This window comes from Frieseomelitta varia, unplaced genomic scaffold (genome assembly GCF_011392965.1).
Source record: "Frieseomelitta varia isolate USP_RPSP 00005682 unplaced genomic scaffold, Fvar_1.2 scaffold_29, whole genome shotgun sequence".
Taxonomy (NCBI): Eukaryota; Metazoa; Arthropoda; class Insecta; order Hymenoptera; family Apidae; genus Frieseomelitta; species Frieseomelitta varia.
Genome location: NW_025110023.1, coordinates 28,790 through 53,768, shown reverse-complemented (window position 1 = coordinate 53,768; position 24,979 = coordinate 28,790). Strand labels below are relative to the sequence as shown.

General features: G+C 35.0%; 2 protein-coding genes across 7 annotated transcripts; one reads left to right on the top strand and one right to left on the bottom strand.

The window, feature by feature from the left end:
* Nucleotides 1-1,325: 1,325 nt before the first annotated feature.
* On the bottom strand, nucleotides 1,326-14,197 carry LOC122529492 (mitogen-activated protein kinase kinase kinase kinase 5). 6 transcript variants are annotated; one of them, XM_043655676.1, is made up of 21 exons: nucleotides 12,822-14,197; nucleotides 12,680-12,737; nucleotides 11,979-12,134; nucleotides 11,640-11,872; nucleotides 11,306-11,569; nucleotides 11,017-11,212; nucleotides 10,833-10,933; nucleotides 10,683-10,750; nucleotides 10,069-10,161; nucleotides 9,195-9,233; nucleotides 8,392-8,445; nucleotides 7,632-7,699; nucleotides 7,365-7,511; nucleotides 7,063-7,238; nucleotides 6,781-6,985; nucleotides 6,529-6,712; nucleotides 6,168-6,445; nucleotides 5,997-6,080; nucleotides 5,833-5,925; nucleotides 5,629-5,755; nucleotides 1,326-5,533 (listed from the first exon to the last, which is right to left on the bottom strand). In XM_043655676.1, exons 1-21 carry the CDS (start codon nucleotides 12,930-12,932, stop codon nucleotides 5,434-5,436), a joined length of 2,835 nt encoding a protein of 944 aa, XP_043511611.1. In that variant the 5' UTR covers nucleotides 12,933-14,197; the 3' UTR covers nucleotides 1,326-5,433. The 6 variants fall into 6 exon arrangements, with proteins under 6 accessions (XP_043511611.1, XP_043511612.1, XP_043511613.1 ...); XM_043655677.1 differs by lacking the exon at nucleotides 8,392-8,445 and having other exon boundaries at nucleotides 12,822-14,196; XM_043655678.1 differs by lacking the exon at nucleotides 10,069-10,161 and having other exon boundaries at nucleotides 12,822-14,195.
* Nucleotides 14,198-15,327: 1,130 nt separating this feature from the next.
* On the top strand, nucleotides 15,328-24,685 carry LOC122529493 (hemicentin-1-like). Its single transcript, XM_043655683.1, has 6 exons — nucleotides 15,328-16,633; nucleotides 18,620-18,749; nucleotides 21,275-21,474; nucleotides 21,914-22,234; nucleotides 22,721-23,215; nucleotides 23,358-24,685. The coding sequence occupies exons 1-6, from the start codon at nucleotides 16,264-16,266 to the stop codon at nucleotides 23,903-23,905; spliced, it is 2,064 nt and encodes a 687-aa protein (XP_043511618.1). The 5' UTR covers nucleotides 15,328-16,263; the 3' UTR covers nucleotides 23,906-24,685.
* The last annotated feature ends 294 nt before the right edge of the window (nucleotides 24,686-24,979 follow it).

The window sequence follows — 24,979 nt, the reverse complement described above, 5'->3', positions numbered from 1 at the left end:
TCTCTTTCTTTTGTCTCATTCTCTCTAATTGTAAGTCGTATCTTACAACACGAGCTCGCCTCTTTAAAATATTACTTCTCTCTTTTGTTGTTCACGCGTTCAAGGAAAACATGACAATTACATAGCCGAGAGAACAAAGGGCCAAATGTCATATACATTCTGACAGAGTAACTTAATCACACGTTGGGACAGCACCAGCGAGAATACATGGTCTGTGAGAATCCTAAGAGTGATCTTGTCAAAAATTGATCCAATGTTGTCGACTGAAGAAAATAGTAACATAGCATGTTTTCGAGCTTGAGGGAATCCCTTTGAAAAATAAGTACTGCCATTTCACTGATCCGTGTTCACTCTGAGGATCGACTATTGCCGTTTGAAAGGTGAACAAAGCTGAAATTCCATCGGATAAAAAGAGTGTTACAAGACGTACATACAACAACGTTGCGTCGCTCCTTATACGGTTGTAAATGTAATTTTCTTCTTCAGACGATTCTATATTCTTCGTTTGTAAGTTTGTAAGTAGAGGCAAAGCCACTTGATCTGGTCAATATGGACAGGTACATGTTATCGCTGTACTATTTGTCCTACCGCTATCTAGAAATCTACATTGCGCAATGTGCAAATTGAACGGGGAAACGTCCCGTGACTCCGTGAAAAGAACAAAAGCATTAATACAGCGAAACACGAATGTTTTCTTTCTTTCTTTCTTTTTTTTTTTTCACGAAATCAACCAGTTCCAATTCCCAACTTGCACACGGCATTAAATACCACGTACACGAGAAGATTCGATAAAAATTAAATATCTTCAGCTATGCGCTACACATTCAAACGAAACGCTCTGTGAGGAATCGGTTTAAAATTTCGGTGGTCATAGAATAGAACGTGGATATGTAAAATCTCTGCATGTGTAACGTGTTTCTTGAGTTCCTAACAGATTGTTCCTAATAGTTGGTCTGTGCCACGTGGAGTATTTATAATTACTTGTCTCTCTCTCTCTCTCTCTCTCCTTTTCTTTTCTTCTTTTTTTTTTAATATTCTTCTCCGCTATCAGCGTGAATGTTGTTTACAATTAGTCAGCGTATGCGTTTCGCGTATACTGACGATGCCACGAATGAAATTATTGTCTTTAGAACAATAGAAAAATTTGCCAGGTAACATTGCAGTGTCGTTTTATTTACGAGATTATCGAAATGAAAAGTCCTCTCCTTTACTTTAGGGAATTAAAAGAATATAACACGTGTAAAAAATTAGACACATGTATCTTTATACACGCCCGTATAGAAAGCATATAGATTTTTCTTTCTTTTTTCTTTATCTCTCGTTAGTTCTAGTAATCTATATCACACGATTATACATTTGCCCGAAAATTATCTTCAAAGTATATGAGAGCATACCGATTACGTGAACACAAAGAGCAATTATACCTATACTGTAAAATTCCAAAACAATTGTTCAACAAGGAGCACTCGAACGTTTACAAATCTGTACAAAAAAAAAAAAAACTGTTACGAATATTTATATACCGAATAACAATCGACGAGAAATAATTAATAATTTCAATGAAACAACAAGCATGATTACAACGTAGGAAAATTTCATTTAAATGCCAAATGTTGCAACTGCACTCAATATCTTCTAACAGTACATGCTTAGTAGCAGATACAAGGAAGACATTGCTTTATATTACCTTTCCTTTATAAGTCCTACCAATTTACACGATTAACATTCTACTAGACGTCTCCGTTTGCGTTGTTTGTGTACAATTTGATTAAACAATTCGTGTCTGATTGCTCAAGCACTGATTGTAATTAGCATGACTAAACTGCTGACGCAAACGTGTAAGTATACCAATGCATAAACCTGAATCTTATTCCCTGAAGAAACATCTCTCTTGTCTTTAAAGCTATGTGTCTGTATATATTCTCCTCATTTAAAAAAAAACTTATTGGTATTGTAGATAATTCAAGGATCATCTTTGTCAATTCAGTTGAGACATACGATTTAAAACGATAAGATTTAAAGCAATTAACGATCACTAGACTTTATCGCATGGAATGGAACGTTTGAAATATAAGTAGAAAGTGATAAAGGCGATGCACAAGACAAGAGTGACATTTAAAACGGAAACTATCTTGGACATACCTTGAACATATGATCATTTCAATTCTTTTCATTTAACAGACTGTCAGCGTGTTTCAAGCATAATTTAGCTATATCTTACAACGCAAGTGGTACAAATTTCAATACTTTACAGCCACCACATATGATTCAAACGTTTTGTCGTCGTTTAATTTAAAGTAAAGCTTTTTAGTGAGTAAAAATTCCTCAAACAAGAGAAATCAAACTCGCGATAAAATTTCTCAAATTACTTACGCCGCTGGGCAATATATATACAACATGTTTCATATAACAGAATTGTTAAAACAAGCAGTCAAATATTATCAACTATAAATGACAGTATTATAGTAAATTTTTCATAGCGTAATACTTTCTTTAGTAATCCTACTCTCTATTTACACAGTGAATCTTCATATAAAATACCAAAATATTTCAACATTTTCAAGATAATTTTACTCTGTCAATCCTTCCTAGCTCAATTTACATATTATTCTCGCCACTGCAAATCAATTGCTTTGGTTTGCAAGCTATCGACAACGGATGGAAAAGTGCCAGATACTTGCTAGATACTAAACGACTTACTGTCAAATTCAGACATCATTTTCAACCTGACAATCAATTCTTAATGGCCCTGATATATTTCGTTAACTTGGCCAAATTATGTCCAATTTAAATAGCAATTACATTCTGCGATACACTAAATAATACTAAAATATAAACTTCTATTTACAAAATTCTATAAGCAAAATTTAAACTATGTAAAAAATTAGAAACTACTTCTAATTTCCCCTTTAATACTTTACCTTTATTTAGCTAGTTAAATTCTCAATAATACGCAATAAATTACTAAAATCTTTTTTTTAATCAGGAAATATTACTCACTGTCCCTACTAGCCCTTGATTAATTTTAATTATTCGTTTAAATGCTACTAATAACTGACCATTTCTCTTTTTTTTTTTATAAGAACTAAAATAACGCTCACAGTGAGATCTATTATTCTCTGCAACGTGCAGTCTTTAAATTAATTCCCTCTTTTCAAAAAAAAAAAAAAAAAAAAAAAGGTTGTTCGAACTCACTATAACTAATATCGAAATATTTAAACTCTACTTAACGTGTCTTTTAGTTTATATTATTAACCGCGTGCGAAGATGTGAACTTCTTCACTTGTAAGCATTTAAATTGGTCGTTTCAACATTTACTTTGCGTTACGATACGTTAAACAAAAGAAAAAGAAAAGGAAACATCAAATCGTTAAAAATAATCTTCAGTGCAAATAAAATGTCTATTAGTCTATATAAATAAATAATAATTGTTCTGAATATTTTAAGTAGTTGTTCATTGCAAACGCAGGCTATACAGTATCAGCCTGCATGTCTACTGTACAGAAGAAACCATAGAAATATCACATGATATCAATTGATTACTAACATTCTAACTAGCGCGAGTGAAATTCAATAACTGCAAGATACTATATGTTGCCTATGTTAAATGACATAAAAAAAAAAAGATGAAAGAAATCTCAAATGTTAAATAGAAGTTAATTTGAAAAAAGCGAGACTGAATGCTCGTTTCACCGTTTAACATTCGCATTGATCCTTAAGCTCTATTTTATCTAGCACTCTTCCCCTCCCTCCTGTTATACACAGTTAAGAAAGTCTTTCACAAATGAGAAATCGCATTTCTCCCAGTCTTGATACCCATCACACAAAATGCACTTAATGTCATTATCTTGAAGAAGTGATAGACGCTAAATTCCATTGAAATTCAAATGTATTATACGTATATATAGACACATCGTGCTCCTAAACTTTGAATTCATGTACAATTACGAAGAAATTGTTTTTTTTTTTTTTTTTTTTTTTTTTGGATATTCGTGATACATATCCACCAAAGCCATACGTTTTTTTAGAAGAAAATTACGGAGTAGAAGTCTCGTTAATTTTTTTTTTCTTTCCCTTTTTTAAATTCACGGAGCTTCGCAATTATATGTAACACAAAGCGTTCCACGGTGCACACATTTAAAACGGTTTATGTGACATCTACATCTACAAAAAAATGATTGTTTTTCCGATGAATTAATCGTTAAGAGCGTTTTTTCATACATACTTCTTAAAATAAATATTTTATGATTGCCCCGTCATAAACTACTCTGCAATTTATACTGTATATATTTATAGTACAATCATCCAAAATTAGAGACACTGATGAACGCAATGTCTTATTAAAATAACTTCGACGCAAAGGCCCGACATGCCTACCAAAGTAAAACTTATACAAAAGAAGATGAGACATTGTATTGCATCGAATACACGCGTTTCAATTTTACACTTTTCCATTCTTCTCTTTTTTTTCTCTCTTTTCTTTTATTCATGCAAGAAAAATATATTTGCTGAGACTGCCGTTCGATAAATATACCTTTATACACACGGTAATTAATTTGTATTTAAATCGTTGTATTTGTTGCTTCCTGTTTTACTTGCTCGAATATATATTAATCTACTTAAACTACCTTTGGCAAATATATCCTATGACTTGTACAAAGTTTAGACGAGAAGCTTACAATGATACAATTAATTTATTTCCAATATTGTAAGGATATTTCTTTTATATCATCTAAAAATTATTCTAAAAATATAAGTATCCGTGTATCTACAAGTAAATATGATTATATATGCGTGGTTCTCGGTGTTTGAAACTCGTGGGTGTGAGAAGATGAATTAGAAAAAAAAGAAAAAAAAAAATGAAGAATATTGCTTAAAATCAAGTTTCGTGTCTACTAGACATTTACTTCCTGTTTACTAGACATTTATTATAATAACGAATGTCTAGAATATCAATTGCGAATATTCATTCAATTTCGTGAGAAACGCACTTTCTCGGGTGAAGTTCTGATTGATATATAAGCTTTATTTTGCCAGGCATCAGGGCGAGATTTACAGATTATTACTTTAAATATATCGTGCTTCTTTCTAATAATCTGTTCCACCATGATCTTTATTCGAACCTCGAAGATCATCAATTCGAAATGTCTTCGTTAAAAAATTCTCTTTCTCTCTAGATAAATAACCAGTTTACACAGCAATGGCTATATGGAGAACAGTGACGAATGACGACTGTGTATGTGTGTACGTTGATGCACGCTGATTTCTTATTCGTTATGCACTTTAAAACAGGATAATTAACAATTCTCTTACCAACATCGACCACTGCCTCTCTCAGTCACATTTTACTTCACACGTAGTCAGTGGCAATCACAAGTCACTTGCGATTCACCATTATACCTCTGCACATTTATATAGTTGAAAGTATTTAACTTAGTAACTGGCTTCGTGTCCAGCGAGTATATACAAGTCTGCGCCCTCGGATTCAGTTAGTGTACCTGACTGAACCAAATGGCTCTCCAGCATCACAACTCTGTCGAGAGAAGAGAAGCAAATTTTTGTTTTTTCATTTCCAGACTTAGTTTAAATTGTTCGAAAATCTGTTAATGTTATGCGATGAATACATACTTATCCGATCCAAGTAATCTGTACGTCCTACTCGGATCACTAATCTCTTGCGTGACTTCCCCATTTTTGAAACTTCTGCCTTGCATGCCATGCTTGTGGAATGCTAACACACTGTCTGGTAAGCAAACTGAAGGCAAAAAGATGATTGTGAATACAACTAAAATAATCTATAGCGAAAACGTAACTTCTTCTATAGAAACTTACTAATGGATTCAATTTGAAAGTTAAAATGTAACTCTGACATGTGCTTCCTGCTCGATCTAGGTTTTCCTTGAAGCGTTACCACTTTTACTACGTCTGTAAGACAGATGTATAAATAAGTTATAGACATTTAAAGAATGTTACATAAGGATCTTCTCTATACTTACTATCATAACAGACTAATATTGCATTTTTTTCTAGTTGTGTAACATTGATAACATGAAGATTTTCTCTCCTTGGTATCACAGTAGCTATAAAAATTTAACAAGAAATAATAAGCATGCTTTTTTAACTTAACTGATACGTAAAAGTAAAAAAAAAAGAAAAAAAAAACGTACCAGAACCATCCATATCTTCCAATTCATCACTGTGAAACCAACTTGCCCCCGAGTTCATATTAATCAAATCCAACTTCAATTTGTTCTGCTGATATGGTTGTTTCACAGACACGCACACCATTGGATACTCCATTTCGGGAGTGATTATAATTTCGAATACGTTTAATGGTGTCGGTAATGTGCAATCGAAATGCTTTAATAGCATAAACTTATTTAGAGGGTCATACCATTGCATTAAAAATATTCCAGTAGGCATTGCACCGCATAAATATTTATACCTGCGTTAAATATTTCATCAGTCAATGCATTGTATACATATATAAAAAAATATTAATTCAATTTAAAATAAATGTTTCATTACCCGTTATATGGATTCCTTCCTACGCAACACTTGGTACAGCCTTTCGTGTCTGGTACTTTAGTAGTTAGAGCAAATTTCCTAGGTACTAATCTCTCAGATATTTTATTCATATGCAACGAAAATCTATGAGTCTGTTTGCTTTGCATCGCTAATAAATCGTGTCTATACAATTGGGGAGTCTTTCCTAAAATTTGAGACCACCACTGTGCATATAATAATTAAAAGGCGATGTATTAGCAATCAATATCTTACCAGATAAAGACATAAGAACATCCTTAATAACGTACATCCAGATCGTACGTCTAGGATACAACTGATCAATCGCGGTTTCATGAAGTTCATTTAGATTTAAATTGTAAATCCCTTCCTCCGCCGCGATTAACAAATGCTGATCTCTTGTGTCCGGATGAATCCAGCTCGCGGTACAATGTATTCTCAATGGACATCCATTAAATACCTGTGTACAAAAATTCAGACTCAATGTGGTTCGTACGATTAATTGGAATAAGATAAAGGTAAACAAATCGAACGAACTTTTGAGAAACATGCACCCATATGAACTTTGGGCGTTGGTGGCAGTCCATTGCTGATAGGTCTGGGAGGTGTATGGCGTTTTCTATCCCTTCTTCTTGGAGGAACAGGAGGAGTGTCGGACAATAAGTCTGGGCTCATACTTTCTCTGTCTCCTTCGCCTGGCATCTCATTTTGACCTGCAAGTTACCTTAGTTAAACGAACGAAAAGGAAGCATGCTAACAGTACGAGTATTAAAATTATAAATATTCACACTAAAGGGTGTGGACTACAATTTCAAATTAAAAATCAAGAATGCTCCTACCATTTGATCGAGGGGATTCGTCTCTAGGGCCACTGTCGGAAAGGGATCGTTGACGTTGTCCATTAACATTGGCTAAGGGTTGAGTATTGTTCACTAGACCATACAACTCGTCCACAGAGCTGTGACGCCTAGGGCTCGCTTGCGATCCTAAGCACGAAATCAACTTTTTATACTGATTACTATCTCGAAATCTTTTAGTATCTCAAAATTAATAAAATGATATTGACATCGATGAAATGTCTGTATAACGCAAAACTACATGCTTACCCGAGATATTATAATATGGACAATGCACTTCACAGTCATTCGACGACTCCCCAAGAGGAAGAGTAGCTCTAAAAAAGAACAAACAAATTGGCAATTATTAAAAAATATATATCACTATGTATCAAAAAAAGTGAGTGTATTAGAAATTTTCCTTTTAAAAAAGAAAAAAACCAGATGTTACTAATGTTAGTAAATTACAAGTAATCTTTAAATAATAATTAAGAAATGTGTCTTAATAATAATAATTAGTTGAGAATTAAAATAGTTATAGCGTCGTTTATGAAATTGAAAAAAATGCAATGTGAAATTGTTAAAATCAACATGTATAAAATCATGGAGTATTAAAGTATTTGTTATTGTACTATTTAATAAGCATTGGTAGGTGTGGACATTTTTGAAAAAGAATACGTCTTACAAGAGGTGGTGCTTAGAAAAAAAAATGAAATGTTTAAGCAAGTGTACGCAAATGTTTGTCAATAAATAAAAGGGAAAAATTTTTAAAATAATAATGCTCTGATTTTTACGAGTTTTCTTTAAAATATCTGATTTTCCATGAATTTTAAATATATTTGCTTTCGTAGTACCTTACACAATTTTCTTAAAAATGAAATATTTCAGTAAACTATTTGAAGCTGGACATTTACTATAAATGATTTGTATTGAATAAAATGCAAGTGTTACAAAAGTAACAAAAATAACCGTATTGTATCTACAACCAAAAGATGGAACAGCCTACTATTACATTTTATCGTTTACTTACTGCAGGGAATATAGCTGGTCGCAATGCCCACCAACCATCGACATTGCATTCCCCCTGCACACATGAAACTATGATCATATACTATAAAATGATTACACATTCTTTTTGTTATTAATCCTGTGGAATTTTTCATCAATATATTCACACAATTAATTTTTTTATGTACAAAATTATCCACTTATTTTATGGGGAATATATGGGCAATATTTTTCTGTCAAAATAATATATATAGGTATGCTTACTCATAAATGAAGGATCATTACCACAACCAATTAATTAGATATTTCATTTGCTTTTATCATAGCTGAGCTTATCAACGCTAAGTTACAAAAATATAGTTGAAACAAATATTTGAAATCTCAATATGATACATAAACTTCCACCACCAATATGGTTAACAATTGTAAAAATTAATTCTAAAAAAAAAAATTAAAAAAAATATTTACATGCAATAATAAACATTAAAAACATCTATTGCTAAAGAGCCATACTTTAAGAGTATAGACTCCAAAATCACAATATTTACATACGTGTGTTGAATGTTAATGTTCACTGGGAGTTTTGTAAAAGGTATAAATAAATTGTTAGAATGAGTCAAGGAAACGCATAATGCAAAGTAGCTTTAATCAATTTTAATGCTTCAAATAAAATGCGAAAGAAATAGTATTAAAGTAAAAATTGATAAATAGATTTCAATAAGTTAATAAGAAGCTGCAGAAAAAACTAAATGGTTTAAATGCGAGGCATTAGGAAATATATGTGCAAGGTGCAAGGTGCAAGGGAAAAGGGTTACCTGCCAATACCTTAGCAACAACTCCTCATCAATGTACTGCAATAGACTCCTGTTGGGAGAAATTATTAAAATTACAAACTTATCAAAGAAATTAAAGCTATGAGAATTAAAATGCCGTGAGATTCAAGGATTAGACGTAATATAAGGATAATGTAACAACTATTTCAAGATACTAAACTAATTCAAGATTGCAAATCAGATTATAGATTTTTAATTTAATAAAATATATGCTCTGTAAACATGCCAAGATTTTATTACTTTCAATTATATTATTTAATATCAATTATTCATCAATTACTGGTTGCATAAAATATTACAGAAATATAAACAAAAGTTACAATGTTCGAAATAATATTTTAAATAAAAGGATATGGAAATAAATTTAACAAGACAAGATTTATATAACGAAAAAAATACGAGTGTAACAATAATACTTACGCAATGGGACTAGTGAATACATCAAGACTTTTCTGAACTTTCATTTTAATCATGCAACTAATTTATATAATCATCATGCATATATTTATGGTATATATTACTTTAAAAAATCAATCACTTGTACAATATAAATAAACAAAAATATTAATTATTCATAAGTTGTAACAGTACTTACGAAGAAAAAATAAACATAAAAAAAAAAGATTTATTTTCATTAGCCTCATGCTTTAGATTTTTAGTCACATTTTATATCAATTGCATGCACGTCTACTTTGAGAACATCATAATTTATATTTTTTATTAAATTAAATGGATGATAGCATTCCATCTTGCTTCTACTTTTATATGTTTATCCGGGGAATGATATTAATGTTTAATTTCTTTGGGTAATAATTCAAAACCATATCATATCATATCTTCATACCAAACTACCTGCATTTCATTACCTTAAACTCATATGAAATATCTCTGTGCCTGTATTGCCTTGATGACATTCTTTACTATCTGTCGTATCTGTTGTAACGCTAGCGCCAACAGTACTGATACAAAAATAAATTATATCATGTCTAGGAAGACTATAGAATCAATTATTTAAAGCAACCAAGACATCGTAAATTTCTTTCATTAATTTTTATATGGCACAAAGAATAAAAATTATGTGAATAATTTCAATACTATAATTTAAAAGAAAAAAAAAAAGGATTTGAATAAACGAGGTCGTTAAATCTCTAGAAGCATTAAATTTACATATTTACTTTTCGTAAGTTTCTATTAATAGTTGATGCAATGTATGCGAAGCAAAAGCAGACGTGCCATACGCAGCTCGACATTTGTTAGATTAAAATTGCTGTTTTGTTCGATTATCAATTGTATCACGAAATTAGGATTTATATAAAATCTTCGACATTGTAGTTGATAATTATTGTTCTGTTTAAAAGACAGAAGACCAAAACAGCAATCACCATATTAGTGGAAGGATCTTAAGCATCCCCTCCCTGAATTTTCCAGGACCACATATCGATTTGTGTAATCAAATAAATCTATTTGGATGTATACTTACTTTTCTTGTACGTCTTCGAACGCCGATCCGATACCGCAATCCGGATGAACATCACAGTTATGAACAGACTGAACAATTCAACATAAAAATATTATTTTAAATCTAACATTTAAAAATATGAAACATATTTTTCATAAAATGTGAAATCACCTTGACATTATTCATAATATCCATAATATCCCAAGATGGAGTAGTGTCCACAGAAGAAGAAATCGCATCTCGTTGTAACGTTCCGTCAAGATTAATTTGATCTGTAATACAATTTAAATACATATTTAATTAGATTACATATTTGTAAAAATATAGAACGTATGTTTGAGTATAACATCTTTACCGTCGCTGTCTAATTGTGGTATAGGACTTTTTGGTCTAGGTCTCGCAGTATGACGAGATGCTATCCTCTGTGGAACATTAGGTACAGCTCCATCTTCATCTGCCTCTAAATCAGTAAACATATGACTAGGATTCGATACTTTTTGCAACAATTCTAGAGCTAAACGTTTGCTCATTTCTCCTTGAAAAAATGCATGCTGAAACAGAAAAGTTTCTATTTAAAATATTTTCCATAAGATTTCGAATCAAATCCAATGTGCATTATTGTATGTTCTAAAGGAAAAAATAACCTGCAGTAATTTTTCAGCAGTCGGTCGTTTTTTAGGATTTTTAGTTAGAGCAACTTTTACAAAATTATGGAATGTTGGGCTCCATTTGTCACGATCCTTCAACGTTGGCGGTTTAAAACCAGATTTAGACATGAGAAAGAGCGCTCTCATCGGATGCAAATCAAACATAGGTGGTTGCAATTCAGCTAATTCTATTGCAGTGATTCCACATGCCCAAATATCACAAAGTTGATTATAACCACCCTTCCTTTCTACAGCTGCAACCTGTAAAAATTTAAAATGTAGGCTTCTGAGAGTAGTCTTCGCAAAATTACTCGAAGGAATCTCAAAGAACCTCAGGTGCCATCCAATAAGGAGTGCCAATAAAACTTTTCCTTTTGTTAATGGTCGCAGTAATTTGCGCCGATACACCAAAATCAGCTAATTTGACGTCACCAGCTTCAGTCAGTAATATATTGGCACCTTTAATATCACGATGCATTTTGCCCATGCTATGCAAATAAGCCAATCCCAAAAGAGTTTCTCTGCACATGTATGCTATTTGTATTTCCGATAATGGTCCAGTTACTGTAACATCATTAAAAAATACTGTAATGTATTCTAGAAATATCTTTTTTTTACGTTGATTGAAAATAAAAAAACTATTGTAAAAATATATTAACGAAATACCTACTGTGATATATATCTTGCAAAGAACCACCTCCACAATATTCCATACAAATCCATAATTTATCCCTCCTCAAGTAACTTCCATAATAGGCAATAATATTAGAGTGTCTACAATCTTTCATCATTAAAATTTCTTGCTGGATTATTGCAAAGTCATCCCCTATAATATTTAAACAATAATTTAATAATAAGTCATTGTCTTACACAGAATTTAACAATTTGAAAATAAATATTGGCTGATGGTAAATCAAAAAAACATCACATTAAAACATATTTTATTTATATGTAATAGGTTATGTAATCATAAATAAATGAACAAATACAATGTTTCAATTAATAAAAAAAAAAATAATATATTCTAAAGCTCTTCATATTCTAAAGCTCTGCATTATTGTAAAATATAAATGTACAAACTTATAGGCTTTTACATTTAAACATATATTCTTTACTAAAAAGAAAAAGAAAAAAACTGCAAATACAAAAAGGAAAAATTGGTAAAACAGTGCAAGATACAGATCGATCACTGTTTGACCAATAATAACTTTAGATCAAAGTAACGAGGAAGTAACGTGAAATTCAGCTTGATCAGCTTTTCTAAATCACTGATAGCATATCGAAAATGCAAATGGTCATTCGCATCGATGTTAATTCTGCAAAGGTCGAATAGTTGACAAAAACAAGCGGAGAAAGACTGGAAAAGCATACCTGGTTCCAATTTAATAACCTTAATTGCAGCGAGGTCGTTCATGGAAAGTCTTTTGGCCTGCAACAAAAAACCGAGTAGTACACGAGCGCAAAATGGTCAATGGCGAATGTAAGAAGAAAAAAAGGATATACGCTTGCGAACCTTGTAAACATCTCCGTACGTTCCGCTGCCTATCCTCTGAATGAGCTCGTACTCATCCTGTGGATTCCTTCGGCTTATGTCACTGGACAACGCGTTCGCGTTCAAAGCCATTCTAAAACACGGATTCTTGCCGGCTTACCAGCCAACGAGCGTAATTAATATCTACAAAAGAAGATTAACCGTTAAAGTGTAAAAACACATTTGTTCGTCGGAGTGTCACTTCTCTCCAAGTGTCGCCATTGTTCACAACAGCTCTGAGGTTAGTTACAACTGGGCGAGCGGTTCTTGCGATACATCGATCAATCGATCTTGCATCTCGTAATGAAAATGTGTTGGAACTTGTTCTTTACTTTTTTTTTTCTTTCATTCATACCTTTCGTTGTTTCTCTTTCTCTTTCTTTCTTTTTTTCTTTTAAATCTTTGTTACAATAGTTTTCGTTTCTAAAATTTTTAGCGAGATAAGCTAATAACAGTCGCGGTTTAGGAAACTATATACACACATGCACACGGACACGCACATGTACTTCGACTACATTTTTTGAAATTACGAAAATTGAATTTGTTTGGAAATTGAATGGATTTTAGTTTTAATAGGACTAAAACAAATTTTTGAACTATGCAAGACTTTGAAAACACTGAATAATTTGGTATTATTTATTATGTTAGCTAGATTGGAAGATAATATCGGGAACATAGGTCAGAGATAAACGTTATCATGAACGATAGCAATAGATAACAGATCTAAACAATGCATTCCTTATTTATATATGAGGCACTAAAGTACTAAACTTTGATATCATTCAAGGCAAGATCAGAAATATATTTTAGGATTGTTCCCGCTGGAAATAAATGCTATCACGAGTAGATTATTTACATTCTTCGAGCGTGCACATATGATAGCTATGCATATAAGAGCATTCAGTATCAAGTCAGTTTAGTACTGAACGTCCAACGAAGATTAAATTGAATTTTTCTCTTTAGAAATACCAGCAACTGAATGATAACTCGACAAGTAACGTAGAACTGAATAAATAATGTAGAACCACGTCAGACGTAATGTATATCCTGATGTACATGCACGTACGTCCATTCATAATCATGAAGAACTTCCTTCAGAACACCGAAGGGAGTGCGTTTTCCCAAAGGGGGAAACTCCTTTTCACAAGAATCCGAAAACAATCTTGGCTAGTCAGAATACAATAACTCTTATGATGTTTCTAAGTTCCGTTCATCGTCATTAGCTTGCTATGTCTATCAACAGCTCGTTAGCGCAGTCATTAACTCGCGCTTCCATGAAAAGACGATTCACCGATTTTTCCAAACTGCTTTTACTTTTTATGGAACCATTCAATTTGCCAACCAACGTTATTCATCACTAAATAGTAACCTTGTTATTACATGCATATTACTCTGCAAACGAAAATCTGATTGGGCTCTGACGCGCACGCTGAGGATAAAAAGCCTCCGTCGGTAATTTATCATAATTGCATTGATGCGCATGAATATTCTTCAGAACTTATGAACCTAAAATGCAACGAATTATTAGAAAAATCTTGACTTATGAAATTACTTGTATTGTACCTGCGTAATCGTTGATGTATAATACTAAAGTTTTACAAGCAACAAGCTTGATAACGAAGCAACTGAAATTTTAGAAATTTGCAAAATTGTAAAGATTTTTGATCTGCAACTTGTAATCTTCCGATTCAGTGATGTTGTTAGTTGATAAATGATTGCGCAAAAGGTCCCTGGTAATTAAATTGCATTTAGCGTGGACTGGATCCTTGTAATGACTCGTAAGCAGCTTTCTCTTGTACAACTTCGTAGAGACAAGTTCGGGGGATCGGGTTGGAAATTGGAGGGGGTGCGGTGGCGTGGTTTCTCCCTGGCTAAGCACATAATAAAAAGGTATATAGAACAAATGGGCGGCTAAACTCGCCGTAGCATGGCATAATGATAACACGCTCGAATAATAAGGATAGCCAACAGAGGAGACAGGGTTGGATACGCACGCGTGGGCCTGCGTTCGGGGCCCGTCTTCCGCTTCCACTCCGGTGAACGTTCTGGCTTTAACTCCGGCTCAGTTCCACTACGTGCCTCTAGCATTGTACTCCGACGTCCTAGATACACTCGGTTTTACGTCCACCGGGCTGTTTTCTTTTCTTCATTCTCAGCCATCTCAGCTGCTTCCTGCACGTGATCCGCCTATCCTCGTCAAATTACAATACTCAAACAACAATTAATACCTAGGTTCAACAACGTTTGAAAGAAGAAAATTGTGCGCTGCGAAAGAGAGTTTAATCTAGCGAGGAGTTTCGTTCCCTGAATTTCTTGGTTCCAAATTCGAACAGGTGGTGTTTGATAGTAACATTCCTCACGTTTCTAAAAATCAATAACACGAAGCAATAATATAAAAGTTTTAACAAGTTGGACGAGAATAAATTTAGAGCGAGGCTCTTCGGTTCGTAAAACTTACCGTGATAGATAAAATTATCATTGTTGAACAAGACGCGGTGGAATTTAATTTTTCCGCTACGAACGACAACGAAAGTGACGGAGAATATAACGTGCTGATGTTTTCATCCGTAACGTAACTTTTTAACCGGGACCGTTCTGTTTGTTGAAGATTAGAAAGTTTGCCTTGCCCGGATAAGTCCTGAAATCGACGTTTCTGTCGTTTGTGAGCTGAGAAAAGAGAAAAGGGAGGTAAAAAACGTTCGAATCTCACAAGGGATGTGAGCATGCTTCGACCAACCACCGACGATGGCGCTGCAGGATCTCCGTTGTCACGGAGTCTCTTTCGAATTTCACAACAGCTCACTTCGTCCTATGTTCTTCGACGGTGAGATCCCCGATGTTGATTGATAACTATAAACGTTAACATTATCCCTGAAACTATAAGTGAAAAATCTGTCTCGTTAACTCAAACCGAATGTGTCGACGTTTTAATTTCACACAAGTGCCGGAAATATTGTATTGAATCGTATTGTACTGAATGTGTTTTAAATCGAACCTTTTACATCGAAGTGCTTGTAGTGTTTGTAACTCGGTGAGAAATATTGTACTTGTAAGAAGAAAAATATACGTACAGAACATATATTCCATTAAAGAGAACAAATGAATTCACAACTCAAACGCACCGTTACGGAAGAAATTGCAAAAATGATGGCGCTGGTCTCGATGGATCAATGATCGATTATTTTGTTCTGAGGCAATATCGATTCGACGAACAGCTCGTCCCGACAGGATTGATATCGATAACAGGAACAAGGAGAATTATCGATAATAATCAAATCGGTCGGTGCAGCCATCTTAGAAACGATCACGTGAATAAAATAAACAAACATACAGAAATTTTAATAACCTTAATAACAAAAACGTACAACGAAAAAGGAGATCACAGAGATTTATTTAATCTTGCAAATTTAATTTACAACTTCTCATGATGAAGTCCACTTATTTCCAAAGCATCGTTGCGATCGTATTTTCAATCGTCGTTCGAATCACTGGCGAGCAAAGATTCGCGGAGACGCCAGCGCTGTATCAAGAAGTGTCGTCCGGTGACGACGTGCAACTGAGGTGCAGGGTGCAGGACAAACGTGGCCAGTGCATCTGGCAAAAGGATCGAAAGCCAGTGGGAATGCATCCGGATAAATACGAATGGGCCAGCGGACGCGGCAGTGATTGCACTCTCCTTATCAGGAGAGCCTCCCTTGACTTCGATGACGGTTACTGGGAATGTCAAGTCACTTCTGGCGACTTCACGCGGCAGGATGCACTCACTTCCTTGCCATCTCGACTTTTAGTTAGAGGTAAGGTGGAAAATTCGTCGATTGAAGATTCACGAACTATGATTTTCAGGGTGAACTGAAGGCGATATATCGATAGTTAGCAATAGTTTGGTTAATCAATGTAAGAAGAAATTAATTCAATGAATTGACATAAGACTAATATTCGATTAATATTATTATTTATTATAATATTTATAATATTATTTATAATATTTATAATATTATTTATAATATTATTATATTATATATAATATTCTTATTATATTAATATCATTCGAGTATCATAATTAATATTGTAAATTCTTAATAATCCTCTGGGAGAAATTGCGGTTTTTATGAGCCATTTATGAAGAGGTTTGTTTATATGTCTTGTAACTTGTAAGTTGTAAGTTCTAAATATTCGGTTGAGTATTCTTAGATGCAATTTTTTTTTTTTTTTTTTTTTTTTGTATAAAACACCATCTGTTACTTGAGAAAATGGATCTTTAAAGTCTCACAGAATATTTTCTTTCTGTCTTTTTTTTCTTGTATAGTCACTGTTTGATACCATTAATACTTTTAGTTAGAGGTAAGATGGAAAATTCGATGATTGAAGATTCACGGACTATGATTTTCAGGGTGAACTGAAGGCGATATTCGTCAGCAATAGTTTGGTTAATCAATGTAAGAAGACGTGAAATTAATTCAATGAATTGACATAAGACTAATATTCGATTAATGTTATTATTTATTATTTATATTATATATAATATTCTTAATATATTAATATATTAATATTATTCGAATATCATAATTAATATTGTAAATTCTTAATAATCCTCTGGGATTAAATTGCGGTTTTTATGAGCCATTTATGAAGAGGTTTGTTTATATGTCTTGTAACTTATAAATTGTAAGTTCTAAATATTTGGTTGAGTAATCTTAGATGCAATTTTTTTTTTTTTTTTTGTACAAAACACCATCTGTTACCTGAGAAAATGGATATCTAAAGTCTCACAGAATATTTTCTTTCTGTCTTTTTTTTCCTGTATAGTCACTGTTTGATCCCACATAAATAACAAGTTTTACGCTCTTGAAAATCTTCACTCCACCACTTCACCGCCAACCGAATTTCCGTAACCTGCGCCAGGCCGAGAATTTTTTCACCCACTTGAGAAAGAGCGGAACTTTGATACCAGGCTGTATCTGTGTGTCTTGAGATACCCAAAGTAAATATGGGTAACAGATTGCCTGGTTTTTCGAGGATCTATCTCGTGGAAGAGGAACACTCGAACTTGATCAACCCAGTAATCCAATTTATCTTTCCTGAAACACGGTCAGAGTTGCCGCTTGGAATGGATCGTACATTAATGTAACGTGTCTAATTGTAAGTCGCAATTAAGAAATCAACAGCGGCTACGTAATTGATCAGCGCGCACAGCGCTCCACGAAACGTTAAATCGCTAAACAAGTGTGTAGACTTAGGTTTAACGGAACGTTGCGTTTTTTTACGTCACCCCCTGTAGAACAGATATCGCTCTCCACGGCGTGAATGATCCTCGACGATCCGTGTGTACAAGCGGTGTAATCAGATTCTGACGCCTCCTCAATGGAACGGTGCAGATTTCGGCGGCGTAATTTCAAATTCGCTGAAACGCGGGCAACGCGACATGATGCAACGCGAGCCAACACACACACAACGTTCTGTTCCACTTTCCTCTTCGCCGCCTGGATTTTTGCAACAGTTGCCTCGACCAAAATTTCCTGCCGAAATTGAACTTCCGTGGCTGTATATATAATCTCTGCCTAAATTCCATTTCTTCAGCTGTATTCGCAAAGAAGCATAAATTATCATAAACATCCGCAGTCACAAAGGATATAGTTCCTTTTTGTACGGTGTATCGACATGAAGGGGAAAGTAAGATGAAAGCGTGGATAATTTTGTTTAATTGCAATTATGGACGAGAGGGAAGAAATAGAAAGTTTCTCTTTTATCTCTGTCGTTATTGAACGTCAAATGAATTTCAGTGAAACCCCGGAAGCCACGGCTGGAATACGGAGGGACGATTTTAAACTCGGCGCTGACCCTAAGGGAGGGTCACGAAGCTACCATTTCCTGCGTGTCGAGATATGGAAACCCACCGGCCCTTATCAAATGGTAAGTACCGAAAGGATGAACTTAATTCAATCTTGCATAATCATTGCTAGACCAGGGATTCTTATGCATTAGAGATTGAAGAGATTAAATTAATAAATTAACGTACTTACAGTCAGTTGTACATACATGGTAATATGTATGGGGTAGCCACTGAAAAACTGAAGGGTTTGAAAGAGTCATAACTTGCTCATTTTCAGTCTTTTATATTTCCTTTTCTTGTAGGTTACAGAAAAAGAAAAAAAAAAAAAATACTGAAAAAAGTCCATATAATTATGTTTCCAAATAAAATAATAAAAAAAATTAAGAAAACATGTGATTGTAAAAAATTAAGAAAACATGTGATATTTTTGTTTTATATATCATTCAGTCTTTCAGTGACCACTCTATATAAAATAAATTTGTATAAATCTCTTCTTTTGGAAGAACTTCAGCCTCGCGATTAATAATATTGGTCGAAATTGTGAAACACGAAAATATGTTCTTTTCAATTTAATTTTTTTTTTTGGTCCTTGCGCTGCACTCCGTTCCAATTGTACGCAGCAACGAAACATTTGCGCAACGGTGCTGACATATTCCTATTGTTTTTGCAACGACTTTCATTTGAATGTGTGCTAACTGTAACTGAAATCACGTTGCTGCTTCTCTCAAATGTAAATAAAAATCGTCGCACAAAACTCTAAACGACAGAAATTGTCAATTCGCAAAAAAGAAAATGAACGTGATTCTGTTTCATCTATTTGGGACATTTCAATTGACATTGGTAAAAACAATTCTGTAAAAAGTTTCCTCGTTGTTATTATTAACTAGACTAGTATCACTGACGTATACTTTGTCTTCGCAGATTCTCTAGTCTCGTGAAAACAGTATTCTGCCAAGAGATAAAAAGGAAAAGAAAAAAAAAAAAAGAACGCGATTCGCAGAGGCTCTAGCCGAGGCAAGAAGCCATAACGCGGTGTTTATGCAGCGGAGAGGTTAGCCAGCAGCGTCTTTTTCCATGTCATGGTCTAGCGACCAGCTAGCCACACCTCATCTAAATTCTTATAACATAAAACTTCACTTCTCCGCCGATCATCGCGTTCGCATGAGCGGCGTTACAATTTCCACGATCGCCTGGCAGCCGTGAAACGCACGTGTTACAGGATGGAGAATTTTTTCACAAATAACAAATCGTCGTAACTGCGAATTGAAAATCTCCGCTTTCATTCTGTGTCTTCGCAGCGAGATTGTAACAGAAATTATGATCTGTAGTTGGTAGATTCACGATTTAACGTTCGTAAAACTAGATCTAAAAAACGTTGTGTGACTTCTAGATTTAAAGATAGTTAATTAATTATATTTAGATGCTTGAGATTTGTCACATCATGTCTGTAAAAACAAAGAATATTTCCTGATGACGAGGATTGCGAATCTCATCGTCACAGGTCCTCTATCGGCTAGTTAGAAAGCGCGAACGATTTGGATGGACGAGGAAGTTGTACGAGCGGTGGGCAGGTTTCACTGGTAATTGTCCGTGAATCAGATTCGATTCGTCTGATTTTTCAAGCAATTCAGTCCGCGTTTCTTCTTTTTTTCTCAATAGGAGAAAAGAATGATTTCTCTCTTCGCTGAAAAACATTTCGTAAAGCAAGAAATATCTCAAAGACAGAAAATCGTTTAGCTAGTAAAAAGTTTCCATTCTGATTAAATTTTCGCTCGAGACAATTTATGGTCTTCGCGCGTCACGGCTCATTGCATATTGCCTTTCTGTATTTCTCTGACTGGCATCAGCCTGGCCGCTCGTAGGGAACAATGAATTTCACTCACGTATGCATGATTTTGTTTTCTGCGCGGAAACGAATCGAACGTAGAGAGCGAAGAGAGCCAGAACAGTTCCTAACTTCACACTTGGAACTTGCGTTCTTCTTACAGGCTGTCTAAATAGTTCGTCGTCCCTCAGATTTCTTTCATTTGCTCTCCTGTCTCTTCTTTCGTGCTCCGTTCCGCCGAGGATTCAGCAGTAAGCGCAATTATGCAGATTGCGGCCGTAGAAGCGGAGAAACTGGCCGCCGGGCATAGCCGCCCCGTGAATCATACTAGAAAGAGTGTAAACTTATAAACCTTGAATATCGGTATTCGTGGGAAATTGCTAAACCGCTTTGCGGAAACCTGGCTGTAGCAGCTGTTGCGATTAGAACATGCGGCGAAGACTATTTATCACTTGTAACTGTAGAAATTTACTGCTAGAAACTTCAGAGAATTTTTCTTTCTTTTTTTTTTTTTTTTTTCTTTTTTGATACATCAAAATACAAGCTGAGTTCCAGTTATATCACTATGAATGTATCAATTCATTCATGAGAACATCCTTGACTCACTTTCAGAACGTCTTGAATCTTGGCAGTTAATCTATGAAAATGAGAAACAATCGTTATTAATCGATCTTTGGCATTTGTTTCTGTTCAATGTTAAAATTAAATTTAATTATTTCACATTAATTTTGAATAAAAAAATTTACTGTTTGTTATAAAAGATACATTTTTTTTACACAGGTACATAGGAGGAGACGAAGTAGAACCACTGAGAGAGCAGACAAATGCGACAGAAGTGGATAGTCCAAAGACCTGGGCAGCCCACAGCCTCCTTCGGGTCCGTGGACAAAGGGAGAACCATGGTCTGCCGATTCGATGTATCACGATGCATCCATCCAGCATCGTTCCAGTCTCTGCGGAAACACGACTGGATGTACATTGTATGTATATACCGTGTACTTTTGTACAACTGGCTATAGACAGGTTTCTATCGACGCAGAATGGAAACAATCGTATTTTGCAATTCACGCTGCAATTCACTTTTGTCCACCAGACGATAATGTTTCCTTGCACATAAAATAGAAATCTAGCGTCGAACGGAGGGCTCGAGTTTCCAACGAACAGACTTGGAGAAACGATTCAATTTCTAATTCTTCTCGGCGAGTCTCTACTATTCGTTTCAATGTTTCAACGTGGAATCTTCGAAGATTGATCTCTAAGAGTCATTTGTACATTGAATTCCCTAAAAATAGAATTGCCTAAACACTGGAAAGTAATAATGTCGTTGTCAGAAGATTTCGATTTTCCTCTGAATGTTGTCTAAAATTCTTAAATGATGGTAACTTCGACCACGTTGCTGAATTATGTGTCGAATTTCAGATTCCCCGGAAGTGAGACTAGAGACGAAGCCCCGGCTGCTGGTGGCAGCTTTGGAAGATTCGGCCAGCTTTATGAGCCTGAAATGCTTCGCAGACGGCAATCCCAGCGGAACGATCAAGTGGTTCAAGGATTCAGCTCCCATCGTGGTAACGAGCAACGTGGTGGCGTTGATGCTAAACAGAACGCAGCAGAACGGCACGATGACCGGCTCCGAGCTGAGATTCGAGCCGGTCAAAAGAAACGACGTTGGTCTCTATTCTTGCAAGGCGGTCAACGCTATCGGTGAAAGCACCGCAGCTAACTACAGACTAGACGTACAATGTTAGTTACCGACTTTTACCGTGATATCTATTTCCTTTTCCTTTTTTTTTTTCCTTTCTTTTTGTCCACCTCTCGTCCTCTTTTACAACAACCACCGTGATCAACGATGAGAGTACGTCAATTTGGCTACTTTCCTCGCCTAACTGTGCGCTACGCTTTATACACTAACCGCTCTTCAGACAGAGGAACGGTTGGATAGAATAATGGCAGTTGTGTGCTCATTGACATGAACGTCCATTTATTAGCGGCACAGTTACGGCTTGCTTTAAGCAATAGTTATTGGGTTTTCTCTTCTTTTATAAACTACACCGTAGCCTATTTTCGTCCGGAACGATTTTCTCTCTGATTCTTTTGATATTAACAATAGATCAATCAATGTTACAGCAAATGATTTTAGGATAATTCTAAATATCACAGGCGACCTATCTGTTCTTCAAGTGAATCTCTGAATCACCAAAGGGTAAAAGACTGTCTCTCGGTTTTCAGATGGCCCGAAATTAAAACCAGAAGACCCTACTCGCAACGACACCGTGCAAAAGTACGAGGAAACGACCCTGCTCGGCACAAGCTTGGAGCCCTTCGAGTGTACAGACTTCGAAGCAAATCCTCCAGCTCAATATCGTTGGGTGCACGTTCGCGGTGGCGTTACAGCGACCATCGAGAATCCGTTGCAGACGAAGGACGGTGGCAAACGCCTGCGTTTGGAGAACGTGATGTGGTCCGACGAGGGGGAATATCGATGCGTGGCGTTCAACGTGATCAACGGAGTGCGAAGAGAAATGCCCAGCGAGGCTCATTACGTGCTCCACGTAACCGGACCGCCTGAGATACAGGCGAGGCCTTCTTCTTCCGGTGGAAAGGGCATTTACGAGTCGTTGGGATGGGCTGGGGAACCGGAACACACATTGAAGTCTAGATTCTGCTCAAGACCGCCGCCCAGGCTCGTTGCTTGGCAATGGGGAAGTTCGCACATCAGATCTGGCGAGTATTGAAACAGCTTTATGAATTTGTCATTTCTTTTGGGAAGCTACTAGAAAACTAGCTGAAAGAATTCCTAAAGGACCACTCATCTTTTTACTCTGTGTTTTATACTTTAACTTTTGACTTTCATTTTTCTATCTAGGCGAGAGCATTCACCCGAAATATGAAGCACTGTCGTTGGAGCACATCAACGAGGACGATATGCCTACGAATTGTTACTGGGCAAAGCTGGTGATCAAGGATCTCCAAATCGAGGACGCTAGAATATACACCCTCTTGGTAGAAAGCGAAAAGGGCAGAGACTCCACCAACATCAAGTTGATCATTCGCGACCCAACGGAAATGAGAGTAATCGCCGCGGCTGCTGCAGTTGGCTTGCTGTTTCTTCTTCTTCTGATATCTATCGCCGTGTATTCAGGCTTGAGATTGAAGAACAGAAGATATCGCCGCGAAGAGGAGGAAGGTAGCATCGCTGCCGACGCGTTTTACAGCAATACACCTACGACAGATAGACAAAAGAACGGGAACTCGTCTCAGAGTAAAGGATACGCAAGGAAAACGAACTCGGAGGGCGGATTGGCTGTTACGTATGATTATGACCAGATAACAAAGCAGGTGCGCGCCATGAGTCCAGAAGCGCTGAAAGTCAGGCGAGCACCAGCTGTTCTTCAACCACCAACCATTGTGTGACTATTACTGTACGATGACTGACGGTGAATTGTTCTGTTATTGACCATATTGTACACTAAAAACCACTAAAAACAGGTCAACATTTTGTATACTATTTGCGACTGAAAAGTTTAGATTTTCTATGGTAATACTTAGGAAATTTTCGTTTATTTTTCTCGTAATGATGAGAATTATTTATTCATAAGTAATTTGATAATGTATGTTGATGTTGTCATAGATAAAATTGAATGTATGTGATAATTTCACTGCAAATGTTATCTCGAGTACTTAACTGATCAATTTTTAGAAATTTTGTTTTATTTGGGAATTAAATTGTTTGTTGTTACTATTACTGTTACATTTTAGATTGATTTTAAGCTTTGTAACTTTGTGTAGAAAGTAAAATACTTGGTTTGTAATACTGCTTGTGCAACACACAAATGCACTTTTGTATTAATGTACTAGAATTAGAGTTTTAGTATTTGCGTGCCTGATCTCGTTGAACATTGCTTGTAACATACTCGAAGTCTTACATCGATACATACTTTTGCGATATTTTTATGTAAAAAGTAATGTCTAATGATAAATATTTGTACATATTAGATTATTATATAAGGAAGGTATTGCATAATATAATAGGAAATATTTAACTAATTTCAAAGGTATTTCACGTGATAAATCTTGCACTATAAAATAACATATGTGTTCAGTGCAATAATATGCAGCGTTAATTTAATATCGTTAATTCCAAAGCGTATTATTAAGATGTTATAATAAATTTTGGGCCTTTTTCAAGTATAATCCATCAGTTTAAATTTCTCTTTTATTTATTTAATCTTTTCAAACTTTCGATCGCTGACATATTTTATAAAATAACACTGACAAGCCTACATAATAATACACAATTAATCTTTATGTAGCATTAAATACACTTTACACATTGTAAAAAAAAAAGGAAATGATATTTATAATCATTAATTTTCGAGAACGAATAATTTTCTTCATTTTTCAAAAAAAAAAAAGAAAAAAAAAAGGAAGAATATGTGTATTTTTATTTCTGATATTTTAATTATTTGATTTATGATCATTGGCTCC

Bases quoted from the DNA above. Each gene is read 5' to 3' on its own strand.
- LOC122529492 (XM_043655676.1), bottom strand. From the start codon at position 12,932: ATGGCTTTGAACGCGAACGCGTTGTCCAGTGACATAAGCCGAAGGAAT. The intron at 12,738-12,821 runs GTTCGCAAGCGT...TTTTTGTTGCAG, and splicing joins CGTACGGAGATGTTTACAAG to GCCAAAAGACTTTCCATGAA. The intron at 11,213-11,305 runs GTTATTTTTTCC...TTTCTGTTTCAG, and splicing joins CTGCTGAAAAATTACTGCAG to CATGCATTTTTTCAAGGAGA.
- LOC122529493 (XM_043655683.1), top strand. From the start codon at position 16,264: ATGATGAAGTCCACTTATTTCCAAAGCATCGTTGCGATCGTATTTTCA. The intron at 21,475-21,913 runs GTATGTATATAC...GTCGAATTTCAG, and splicing joins AACACGACTGGATGTACATT to ATTCCCCGGAAGTGAGACTA. The intron at 23,216-23,357 runs GCGAGTATTGAA...TTTTCTATCTAG, and splicing joins AAGTTCGCACATCAGATCTG to GCGAGAGCATTCACCCGAAA.